Source organism: Mesoplodon bidens, assembly GCF_964165515.1.
Source record: "Mesoplodon bidens genome assembly, chromosome: 16".
Classification (NCBI taxonomy): domain Eukaryota; kingdom Metazoa; phylum Chordata; class Mammalia; order Artiodactyla; family Ziphiidae; genus Mesoplodon; species Mesoplodon bidens.
In genome coordinates, this window is record NC_138173.1 from 14220064 (window position 1) to 14233398 (window position 13335).

At 38.6% G+C, this 13335-nt stretch overlaps 1 protein-coding gene across 3 annotated transcripts in view; it reads left to right on the plus strand.

The window, feature by feature from the left end:
• Nucleotides 1-13335, plus strand: part of PREX2 (phosphatidylinositol-3,4,5-trisphosphate dependent Rac exchange factor 2) — a 283316-nt gene that overhangs the window by 230627 nt on the left and 39354 nt on the right. For all 3 annotated transcript variants that reach the window (XM_081259019.1, XM_081259020.1, XM_081259023.1), the window contains 2 exons: nt 7043-7109; nt 7524-7714. In XM_081259019.1, coding sequence (XP_081115145.1) covers nt 7043-7109; nt 7524-7714 — 258 coding nt within the window. The remainder of the gene's footprint in view (nt 1-7042; nt 7110-7523; nt 7715-13335) is intronic.

Below are 13335 nucleotides of genomic sequence, written 5' to 3' on the forward strand. Positions count from 1 at the left end.
AGCCCACTTACCCGGCACTTTCTCTCCCTGCCTTTTATGAACCTGCTCTTTGGCCAACTTGGCTCCATCCATTGCTCTTTCTGTTCTGTTGTTTATGGTGTTTCCTCCACTTGAAATGCTGTTTTCCCATTTTGACCTGTCCCATCCATCCGTCAAAATCCAACTCATGTACCATATTCTTATGTGGCCTTCCTTCTTCCTCATGTGAGTGTATCCCAATAACTCTCTGTACCTTTTTTTTTTTTTTTTTGCGGTACGCGGGCCTCTCACTGTTGTGGCCTCTCCCATTGTGGAGCACAGGCTCCGGATGCGCAGGCTCAGCAGCCATGGCTCACGGGCCCAGCCGCTCCGCGGCATGTGGGATCTTCCTGGACCGGGGCACGAACCCGTGTCCCCTGCATCGGCAGGCGGACTCTCAACCACTGCGCCACCAGGGAAGCCCACTTTCTGTACCTTTTAACATACCTATCACTTTCTGCCCTGCATTCTAGATACCTGTGTATTTGTCTTTGCTGCTAGATTGTATGAGATATTTTCCCAAGATTTGTTCCATTGTAGTTACTATTTAATTTGGATATATCTATACCACTATTTATTGTAACATGACATTATCACCTCTTTCATTGGTGTTTTATTCTATAGGGACTAAATGGACAATATCATAATACATCCATTTTATATGGCAGGGTTCATTTACAAGTTGTGACAACAAAGCCTGATGTATGCCTGTATGAAAGGAAACTTACTGTTCCTCCTACATAAAGTAGCAAGAGTGCTTTCAAAATGGTCTTAATAAGATTTGCTGTACTGAGACAAAGAACCATGACTTCATTCTTACTAACCTCAGAAACATAATAAACCACAGTCAGTTTTGGCATTAATCCAGTTTTACCATTAACTCTCTTGTAAATTTTGATTAAGGGGTATTGCAGGACTTTTGTAATTAAGGGAACTGCATTAGAAATTTATTCCCTGTGGGAATTTATTTGCCATATTCTGAAAAATACTGAAGTTCTATGAATGCTTGTAAACCTTAGGGATGGTAAAATACATGGCTGAACAACCATTTTTCTGAGGGGGGAGTACCCAAAATTAGTTGAAGGCTCAAGTCCAAATTTTTATTTTAACAAATAATTGATTGAATTAAAATATTACTTGGCTGTGTAAATGTCACAGGAGTCACAAAGAAGCTGTTTTTCATGGTTCTATTCTCTAGATGTCTCCAGCCCATAGATATATTTTATAATAATTTGTTGCTTTCTATAATCATGGATTAACAAATATTAACTACTCACACAAGTCTGGATCAGCCAATATATTTAACTCTGAATTTGTTAGGCTTTTATCTTCTAAAAGTATTTTGAAGGGTGCAGTTATATCATTAGATGCTTTTTCTATTTTAGTTTTGCTCTGTAGCAGCTTAGAAAAGACAAGATTCTTTCTGAATATGGGTTTAACTTGATGTGAGCATTTATACATTTTAAATCTATAAAAATTTTTAATTTTAGTTTTCTGTTGGCTCGCTTCATCAAATATGTTTTTTTTCTTCAAAGATTTTGTCCCAAGGAAAATTTGAAGATTTCTTCCAAGTCAGTTTAAGTGACTATAGCAGAATTAGATCAGCATGATCCTGCTCTTAACTGGCTGAATCAGTGACCAGTTTTTTTTTTAAAGGAACATCTCTTTCAGAAAGTAGGAAGAGTGCTCAGTGTGGCCTGCTGTAGTGGTAGGTTTCTAGAGTGAAGTTTTCCTCAGGTGGTGTTGATGATATGGACTGCTTTTACAGAATATATTTCTTCCCAATCTATTCAAGGTATAGAAGAACTGCAGTTTTTACAACCAGTGCACCTGATTAAGCCATTTAACTGACACTCTCCTTTTCTTTAACCTAAAAGCGTTCTTTTCTTTTTAGACTTGAACTCTGTGCACCGATCACGGAATTATGTAGATGCCAAAAATCTACTTTAATTTTCATTTTTTACATGCATAAAATATTCTAGATGACCTCAGGGGAAAGCAGGAGGTTTGGGCCTTATTTTACTCCTGGCTATGGATAAAAATGTTCCCAGAGTCCCCTCCTACTGTGCACACATGAATAGTGATTATTACTGTCTATTGCATGAGTCCTGTTTGCTCACCACAGTACTGAGCACTTCATATGCATTGATTCATCTTCAACATTACGCAACCTATATATTAGACAATTCTACTATCCATTGTAAAAATGAGGGACTTGAGGCCACGTGAGGCTAAATAATTTGTCCATGGACTTGCATACTCTTTTTTTTTTTTTTTTTTTTTTTTTTTTTTTGCGGTACGCGGGCCTCTCACCGCTGTGGCCTCTCCCGTTGCGGAGCACAGGCTCCGGACGCGCAAGCTCAGCGGCCATGGCTCACAGACCCAGCCGCTCCGCGGCATGTGGGATCCTCCCAGACCGGGGCACGAACCCGTGTCCCTTGCATCGGCAGGCGGACTCTCAACCACTGTGCTACCAGGGAAGCCCTTGTGTAGTCTTTTTAACCACATTACTTTCTCTACCAAGCACACTTGAGGAAAGGCGTGAGGATATCTGATCGGTATTCTCTCTGTGGGTTCCAGCCGTGAAGCATCCTCTCTGTTCCAAGCATATAGCAATGCTAGACAAAAGATGAAAACAGAAAATGCAAGAGTCGCAGCTGAGCTCATAATTTATCATCTCAGTGGCCCACAAATGGAACGGAAATTCAAGTGCTGATTTGTAAGCTGTGTTAAGGCCTCTGGCCTCCTGGGCTCTGCAGGTGGACAGGGGGCCGGTACAACTTGTGCAGGGAAATGAGAAATTAAAGTCATCCTACACTAGGTGGAGATCCAGAGCGAGCCTCACTCTGAAACCAGGTTGTAGAGAAGGGCCCCTCTACTGCTGAGCAAGGATGCAAACTCCAGAGACTCTCACTTTTGTAGACGTTAAAGATGGCAAGAGAAAGACAACATGGCTGCTAAACTAAGAACTGAACCAAATCACTCCCTGGTTCAGTGACGTGACTGGTAATAATGCAGATGTCTGGACAATGTAATACTCAAATCACCAGTATGAAACTGATTACAGATGGATAATTCTGGGCACAAAATGAGCACAGAATCATTTGTAAGAAAAAGATGATGAGAGATATTGGATGGAGCTGTTTCAAAGCACTAAATAAAACTAAACAAAACAGCTCCCATACTCCAATAAAGATGTTAAAAAAAAAATCCTCCCGCTTCAAATGAGCTTGCAAAACAAAACTCCAAAGCACATGAGGTAGCCTGAAGCTACAAAAGAGCAAAGGAAAATGACCACTGAAATAAATTTGACCCAGAAGAAATTAAAATATTGAGACACCATGGCAAAGTATATTTTGGATGCTCAAAGTATAAACAAAGGATTGCCATTCATGAAGAAGGTAGAAAATCCTGCGATAAAAAGTCAATTATTTATTTACAAATATTTATTAAGATCAAAGTATGTTCTACACACTGTTATAGGTGCTAGAGATGCAGCAATGAGCAGAAGTAAATCAAATCCATATCCACATAGAGAGTTTACATTCTTGTGGGGAGTTTTACCTTTTAGTTGCAGAAATGAAATAAGAATAGGCAGAAATCTTGGAAATGAAAAAGATAGTCATTGAAATAAAATTCCCAGTAGAAAGGATAAACTCTAGATTGGCAAAGACAGGGTTTTTTCATTTGGAAGATATTATTTAGGAAATCAGCAAAATTGCAGTAATGGGAAAATAAGATCTCAAAAGAAAGTGTACGTGTGTTTATGAGTGTGTGTGTGTGTGTGTGAGAGAGAGAGAGAGAGAGAGAGAGAAAATGGATGAGATTATGGGGAAAGATGATACCTGAGATTATTTTAGAATCGAAGACAAGACCCCTTAAATTGAAAGTACAGTGTAAGGACCTATCTGGATAAATAAAAATAAATCATCACCTAAACACTTTGTGGTAAAACTTCAGAACACTGAGGATAAAAACAAAATCTTAACCTATCAGAGAAAAAATATAGACTAGCCTCCAAACAAAGACAACTTAATTGAGAGCAATATTGCGGGAAAAAATTCACTATCAATCTAGATTCTAGAATTTTATGCCATAGTATACCACTGACAGACACGGATCAAAAATATTAATTGAATCATGAACTTGAAAAACTGAATATTCTTGAGGAAGCAAGTGTAGAAAGAAAGTGTGGATTTAAAAAAAATAAAGAGGAATAGAAACTTCTAAATGTCATCAAATTTAACTCTTGCTATAAAAAGTAATAACAAATTTCTATGTTAAAAAAAAAAGGTAAGACTTGGGAATTCCCTGGTGGTCCCGTAGTTAGGACTCTGAGCTTTCACTGCTGAGGACGCAGGTTCAATCCCTAGTCAGGGAACTAAGATCCCACAAGCCATGAGGCACAGCCAAAAAAAAAAAAAAAAAAAAAAACAAATGTGACTGCACAAAAGTAGGAAATATGAGAAGGCTATAAGAGAAGAAGGAATACAGATGGATGACAAATATGTGCAAATTGAAAATTACAACACCAAAGGTTGAAATTCTAATGCCATCAATGTGAACAAGGATATGGAACAATGATCGCACCTGCTCCTTGGTGCCTCCACTTGGGCCAACTGTGTGGGTGACCTTGTAAAGCATGGAAGTGACAGATGCCAGCTTCTGGGTGGTGGTAACCCTGGGAGGGGCGAGTCTGGAACAATGGGAGTGGACAAGTGTGATACAAGGGGTCACCTGTATCTGTAAGGTTTCATTCCTTTAAAAGGGGAAGGAAAAGTGCAAAATACTAATTTGTTAAAGCATGGAGGCGCGTACATCGGTTTTCATAGCATCAGCCTAAATACGTACCTGTGCAATTGAAGTGAAAAGACACTCAGAACTTTCAGAAGACCCTGAATGTTTATGCACAGCAGTAAAATTTAGAAAATAGCCTGTCTTCCGGTAATGAGGGCCTTTAGTTAAAACCCAACTCTATCAGGGCCTATCAGGCCATACAGAGTCTACCCACTCTGGCTTCTCGAAGTTGCTCATTTAATCCAATAGCTTCAGCCTCATTGCATGTTTCTGTACTTCTCACAATTCAAGCTTATTTCCTCTCCTCTTAACAGCAATCCTCTTAGATTGTTGTTATCTCCTTCTGAGATGGGGGAAAAATCTAGAACATTCTAAGATGTGTCAAATTCCTTTGATTTTCCTCTCAAGCCAGTACTCTTAGTAGCTGCTGATGCAACCATCTGAGTGGAACTATATTTTCATGGCACGTGATGGATGTTCCACTTCGCAGTGGTTCCTGTCATGGTAACCCAATTGTCATGAGCCGGGCATTGCCTGGATTTGCTGTAGTCCCCAAGCTCCAGTCAGCATTATATGCTCTGGGATTCAGGCTGAGGGAATAATTCATCCCTGCTGTGGACTCTTCTTCGCCACATCTTTCTACCAAGCACAGTTGAGGAAAGGCATAGGGACATCTGATCAAGGTTATCTCTGTGGATTCCAGGTTTGAGGCACCACCTCTGTTTCAAGATGCTACATGGAAATCTCCTAGGAGTTTAAAATGCTTTGGATGCTGAACTGTTGTAAAATTTCTGTTTTACTTTGAATTTGTGTTTGAGAGATGAACAGACATTCTCAGTGAGAATGTACATAATTTACATTTTGGAAGTTAGAAGAAGTTAAAGCTTTCCTAATTTAAAGTGTGAATTTTGATTAATCCATGCTACTTTAGCTTAAAAAGACAAAAAAACAAGCTGCACTACTGCTAGCTACTTCTAGTAATTGGAATAGCAGTGTGTGTGTGTGTGTCTAGTGGGACTCAAAATACCAGTGCTGGGCATGAAGTTCTCCCTCACTGATTTTCTGATTATGCCATTGCTACTCATGCATTGGATAAATGATCCACCAATAGTTTGAGGTCCTACAAGGTGCTCTGAAACACCAGTCTAATGAGTTTTATTTCAATATCTTGTCTGACAATCATTCTAATATTATTTTGGTATATCAATGTTAAGTGTTGACAGCTTTAAAATAATTTCGCTTCATTAAAAACATACTCGCTTAAATATAACTTAAATGTCCTGTCTTCATGGGTCATTCCCTTACAATTTCTGTTTAGTATTGAGCTAATAGCTAAACGAACTCAGCAATAATTCTTTGGAAATCACATCTAATTATTGCAGGCCACTAGGATTCCGCTTAGTGTATTAAAATAGTTGTTGGCGTATTGCATCCTGGTGACAAAAAAGAGCCAGTGTATCTTCAAAGAGGGTTTCACTTCCAATCTGAGCATAGCTTAGTGGCTGAAAGAATCCAACTAAGCAGTCTGTTTAAAATTTGTGTTTTGAGTATTATTTTCGTAATCTTGACATTTGCACAGTAAGTAAAAACTGGACGTTTTTAGATAATATCTTTTTTTCAACTTTTATAATAATATTAATTACTGTAACTATCAATGAGCACTTATTCTGTACTGTGTACCATCCTAAGCATTTTATTTGTGCTGACTTCATCTTCTCGGTCACCTTGTGAAGTAGAAACTAATGTGATCCCCAAATTGCAAAAGAGGAAATTGAGACACACACTAAGTAATCCCTCTAAAGCCATACAATAAGTAATGGAGCTGATGGTAGGTTCAATCTTTTTTTTCTGAGTGGAAGACTGTTCTTTGCAGTCCCACTCATCCTAGTGCTCAACACTTTGTCTATTCATTTGTCTTTAAAAAGAGGTCAGTGCTGGGCTTCCCTGGTGACGCAGTGGTTGAGAGTCCGCCTGCCGATGCAGGGGACACGGGTTCGTGCCCCGGTCCGGGAAGATCCCACATGCCACAGAGCAGCTGGGCCCGTGAGCCATGGCCGCTGAGCCTGTGCGTCCAGAGCCTGTGCTCCGCAACGGGAGAGGCCACAACAGTGAGAGGCCCACGTACCGCAAAGAAAAAAAAAAAAAGGAAGTCAGTGAAACTTGAATGTCTTCATGGTTTTTAATTTTACTAACAATAAATGATCATTTATTCTTTGTATTCTTACAGGGCATTCTACTTGGACAAGTCAAATTCACCACCAAACTCCACATCTAAAGCTGCTTATGTAGATAAGGTAAAAACAGAAGATTGCATTGACTGTTGCTTTGCCATTTACCTCCCTTATTTAATTTTGCTGGTGTTCTTGAGCACTGTGTAATTTATAAACATTCGTGGTCTCTGTTCTGTTATCTCCATAATAAAATATTTTAGACTATTCACTGTAAGTTATAACAACCGTGAATTATATCCCATCTAAAAGGATTTCTTGAGGGAAGAGATATGGGAACATATGTATATGTATAACTGATTCACTTTGTTATAAAGCAGAAACTAACACACCATTGTAAAGCAATTATACTCCAATAAAGATGTAAAAAAAAAAAAAAAAAGAAAAAAAAGGAAACTATTCAAAAAATAATAATAAAAAATAAAAGGATTTCTTTCTATTAAACATGTTGAACCTTATGGGCATCATTTTTTTCTGCAGCTCATGAGGCCTCTCAACGTTTTGGATGAACTGTATCGACTGGTAGCCTCGTTTATCAGATCCAAGCGCACAGCTGCCTGTGTGAACACAGCTTGCAGTGCCTCCGGTGTCGGGCTACTGTCGGTGTCCTCGGAGCTGTGCAGTAGGCTGGGGGCCTGCCACGTCATCATGTGCAACAGCGGCGTGCATCGGTACGTGACTTCCCGCCTTGCCTGCATCTTTGCTATACCTTATTACATTCGGAGGTTCTTGTTTACTACATTTAGCTCCATGAAATTATAGCTGGAAACATTCAAAGGGCTCAGATATATTTGGAATAAGACTTTAGAAATCAGATAATTCTTGCACAGTAATTGCTGGCTTTGGTTCTTCTATTTTCAGTGACTGTTTATTCATACAAATGAGTGCAGTCCCACATTTATATCACTGTGGCCTAGAATCTTATCACCCTTGTATTTATATTAAGATTTATATGTTAGGTACAAAATTTTGCATCTGTTTTATTCCTTCTAGGAACTTAACTTGGCAGGGGCTGGTGACTAGCAAAACAAAACTTTTTCTTCAGTGGCTTGGGTCCCTGTTACCCAGCTGTGGTGAGCTAGATGCTGCCTTGGAGTTACTACTGTCTTCCTACTCCTGGAAAAATCATAGTCCAGGAGCCCACACAATACGCTCTTCCTGAAAATGTAAGGAGAAGTCTTAGATAGGCCCTCTTCAGCTGGTCTGTCTTAAGCAGCAGTGCTGTGTCTGGGAAAGCTGTGGTAGGTGCATAAACTCCTACAGATACATCAGATGCAAATGTGAGGGGAGAACCCCGAGTCAGGTCCTTCTTCATAATCACTTGTTCCTCTTCTATCACCTCTCCATTTTCACAGCGAAATGAAACCATGTAGGTGGAAACAAGAGGACAGCATTTAGTCCTCACTGTAGCAGAGAATCTGATGTCACCAGTCATACTCTCTTCTTAGTATGAGGCCAGTTAGATTTTGAGTGGATGGTGGTTATTGTTTATTCAAATGTACTTGCTAATTCACCCATGCAAAGGACTGCAGTTGGTGCTATTGACTGGGTAATGTCATAAATGGGTGATATTCATGTTAGAGACATAAAACATGAACAACAAACAACAAAAATAATAGTAAATAATCATATGACAAAATAAGATAACAAAAACATAATAAAAAATAACAGATTGCCTAGACTACGAAGAAAACTAAATGATCTAGGAAAGTTACAGCTAAAAAGTAAGATTCAGAAGGAACATAGATCTTTGAGATGGTTAGAACTTGCCATGGAGAAGGTAGCGTTTGAACTGGGTTTTCATGGGTCAGGGTTTTTTTTTTTTTTTTGTGGTATGCGGGCCTCTCACTGTTGTGGCCTCTCCCGTTGCGGAGCACAGGCTCCGGACGTGCAGGCTCAGCGGCCATGGCTCACGGGCCCAGCCGCTCTGCAGCATGTGGGATCTTCCCAGACCGGGGCACAAACCCGTGTCCCTTGCATTGGCAGGCGGACTCTCAACCACTGTGCCACCAGGGAAGCCCCTATGGGTCAGGGTTTTAAAGAGGTAGAAAGAGGGAGAAAGTTCAAATCAGCAGGTTCTCATCTGTGACATTCCATTTGACTTGATGTGCCTGAATTCTAGTTTACAGGTCCTACACAGCATGTCCTTGCTTATGAAGTGTGACAAGACTTTATTTCTCTAAAAGGAGAATTAAATTTTTGTGGGTGACACGATGTACAGAGTTTTCTGCTTTATTTTAATTGCTGTGTACTTTGTGCTCTATTGCAAGCTTACTAAGAGTTTAATTGAAATATCATCTGCAACTAAATGAGTAAAATATTATTTCATCATTTGTTTTACTAGCAGAGAAAAACTCTCTCCCTCTGATCAGTCATATTCATTCATCCTGTTCCCATTCATTCATTTATTATTCAGTGACTCAGTTAATATGCGTTGAGCACTGTTTATGTGCCAGCACCGTTCTAGTTGCTGGGATAAAGCACTGAAAAAAAACCCTCCCTTCTCTCATATAATGTAAATCATGTTGGGGTGAAACAGATGATCAAGTAAACAAATAAATGAGTAATGTAGTAGGTGGAATAAATACAGAAAAGAACAGAAGTCAGAGAGGTAAAAAGGGACAAGATGGGATGAAGGGTGGGCACCTTGCATGGAGGAAATTTCATTAGAGACCTGTGTGGAATGAAGGAGTGAGTTATGCAGATATCTCAGAGAAAGAGCATTCCATCTAGGGAGCATAGTACAAATGTGGGAGCCCGATGGGGACCAGCATGATGTGCTCAAGGACCAGCACAGTGGCCACTGTGGCCTTGGCAAAGTGTCATCCCCTTGATTAATGTTCTTATCCTACTCTGGTGCAGGATCATAGTTATCTGAGGACTGTGACAACCAAGGGACACTCCAGGCTTCGAACTACAAGCATACGCTCTTATCTCCACATGAATTTACTGGAAGTTAATGCAGTTAAATTTGCCATTTAATGGAATTCCCTGGCAGTCCAGTGGTTAGTACTCTGTGCTTCCAGTGCAGGGAGCCCGGGTTCGATCCCTGGTCAGGGAACTAAGATCTCGAAAGCCACATGGTGAGACCAAAAAAAAAAAAAATTTTTTTTTTATTTGCCATTTCATCCTAGAACCGTGACCAAATTGCCCAAATTATTCTCTGAGGTGTCCCATGAACAGTTTTAGAATTTAACTACTGATGGGTAGGAGAAACAGATCTATGTTCCACAACCATTTTATAATTGCTGTATTTATTGATTGGTGTGTTGGAATCACAAATAACATTGAAATTTCAAAGTATTTTGACTTTTTCCATTTCCACAGTTCAAAATAAATATGGCTTTAGTTAGTTCATTTCAGAGACATTTACTGAGGTGTAGGCACAAATTCCCCATGACAGATGCCGAAATTAAGGTTAAAACTATTTGAAAATAGTACGGTTTTATTTTTCTATTATGCAGAATAAAGTAGGAGTTTAACATTATCTTTAGTCTTTCAGGGAAGGCTATGGTTAGGTTTCTCATGGTGATAAAATGTGTGCTAATTTATATTGGAATCAGAAATCTCACATAAGACCGTTCCTAAAACAATTCTTTAGTAATTATAATTCAGACAGCTAGAAAGGAACCCAAGTAGATCCACATTTACACTAAACATTGAACGTGGAGGATTATTTACCCTCAGGTTCTGGCGAAGGGGAGAAGTTCATAATATGAATCAGAATAAATACTACACAGACTATTTTACCATTTGCTTTTAAAATTAAGATGAGAAATGGTTAACAATATGGTATCCACATTAGATAATCAGCTTCCTGCCTTTTCTGATTTTATTCACCAAAAAAGGGAATCTAACATTTTTTAAAGTATAGAGTTATATGGCCTATGTTTGACATTAAAGAGAAGAATGTGATTTCAGAATGAAAAGGCAGATTTAATTAGCATTAATGTTTAGACGTTTTAATGCCAACCTGAATTAGATGGCAGGGTGGCATACAACAGTGAATGCAAGATTAGGAGGAATAGAATTCAGGATGAATTATTAAAATCTTTTCATAGCGTTTAGCCCAGCTTTGTTTATTAAATTCTCTTTCCTGGGGCAGTGCTTTATGTGCATTACAATTCTGCTGATGAACTTTCCTGCACACACTTTCCTCAGTCATTTACTTACATTAACTATCTACATTACTATTGAATAGTGAAAGAAAATTGTCTTTTTTTAAGATCAGGATTTTTGCCTTTTAAACAGTATACATGATATCAGAAGGTAGTTTAATAAATGGAAATTTTCCATAATTTCCTATCCTGACCTGCCTTCTTTCATTTTCATTTTGAATCATCTCTTGCACCTTCTATCAAACAACATACATCTGATCATAGTTTTATTAGTATAGTTTAATAATCTGCTTTATGCTCATAATATCTATTTACCTATCTACCTAAAATGTCCACACAGACTTTCCCATGATCACTTTTATTTGCTACATAATATTCTAGCCACTTGATACACCACAGTTTACTAAACTATTAATTTAGTGGTTTATCTTCTTTCTCTACTGCCCTTAATGCAGAGAGACATCTTTATGTAGCTGTTCAAATTTCAATTTTATTTTCCACTAAGCTAAAAGTAAACAAAAATATCCTCCAGATGCAATCAGTATGTCAAAGAGCTTAAACCTCTTTGGTTAATATATTATTATTTAAGTTCCCAAAAGGATTGTCCTTGTAAAAACCCAACAGAAGGTTAGATAGTTGTTTGCCATCTTTACCTTGTAAATATGGTGTTACAGAGTGTGTTAGAACCCATTTATCTATCGTGCTTCTCTACCAGGTGTACAACAATATTGTATTTCATCAGTGCTTTAATTTATACTTCTTTGATTAACAAATACAAACATTTGAATATCTTTTGAATTGTCTTTCCCACAAAGAGTCATGCTTTATATTGTCCCTATATCTGCTTTTTAGGCAAAATTATTTTTTGCCAGTTTGAAAGTTTGTAAAGCATTGAATCAGCACCGTGGCTTTTAACGTTCTCCTTTGTTCCATGCAGTTATTTGCTGCAGATCCACAAGGGTGCTACATGGGCTCTAAATTTCCCTTTTATTTCCTACTGCAGCATCCTTCCATTCACTGCAGTATTTCATTTTGTTTTGCTTCTTTATTCCTATCGCTGCCTAATAGCCAACTGTTTGCCTTTAACTGTTATGAATTAGCGTGCTGCAAATGTTGTAAAACCTAAGCATGAGTCTTATCGCATCCAAAAACAGAGATGCCATATTCTTCGCACTACATTTGCTTCTGCTTCCTTCACCAGTGGAAACAGTAGGTGGAAATTTCCAGAGGCTACCTGAAAGGTTATGTCAGGAAAATTTCTAGTGAGGGGAAGGACTCTGGAATCACAGTGTTTCCCTTTAAGGACCTGTTCCAGGGACTTTTTGTACACGTACTCTTTGTATCTGTTAATAATGGATTTTCAGCAGTGTCGGAGTCCTGGGATGGTCCTACAGGAGGGCGGAGTGATTTGAACACAAGCTTCATGTCTGACTCACCTGTGATGTCTTAGTACCAAAACCTTGGAGATCTGTACACATAAATTCCCTTTTATCTTTATGTTTTGTTGTGAGGCTGAGTCTCTTCCGGGAAACAAGGTCCTGCATTAGCTGATATACTTGGTGTTCAGTCACCTGTGAGGGATGTGAACAGCAGGGCCAGGAGGGGCTCACTGTGTCAGGGGTTCAACAGCACCTGTAACAGCAGCATTATAATCACGTTGTTTTGAACCCCACACAGGTGTGAGGAGGAAACAGTCTGTGGCAAGGTCAGCCTGTTCTCATTATTAAAAAGCATAATGATGATGAACATCAAGCTGGCTGCCATCTATGTATTCCAGAGTTGGACTGCTTTTCCTTTTATACATTGTAGAAACTCATTTTAACATAAAAAATTTTAGGAACTAATAAACTATATAATGTGAAGTTTCTAATTTAAAAGGGTATATTTCCAAAATGCATTTCTTAGTTGGTTGTTTAGAAATTGAGACTTTTTTTTCACATTGGACAGGATTACAGAGGGTGGTTGAATTCTCAGAATCATCCCTCTTCCAGCAGAAACTTACAAAACCTATCACGTGACCATAGTATAGGACCCAAATTGTGATTATAAGCGTTTGTTAGAAAAGTGAAATCCAGGAGTTAAAATATAAAAACAGCTAAAGGGAAATATGTATTACCAATTTGGTTAATGAAACAGTTTTCATTTCAAATGAAGATAAATAGTGTAGTGATTCT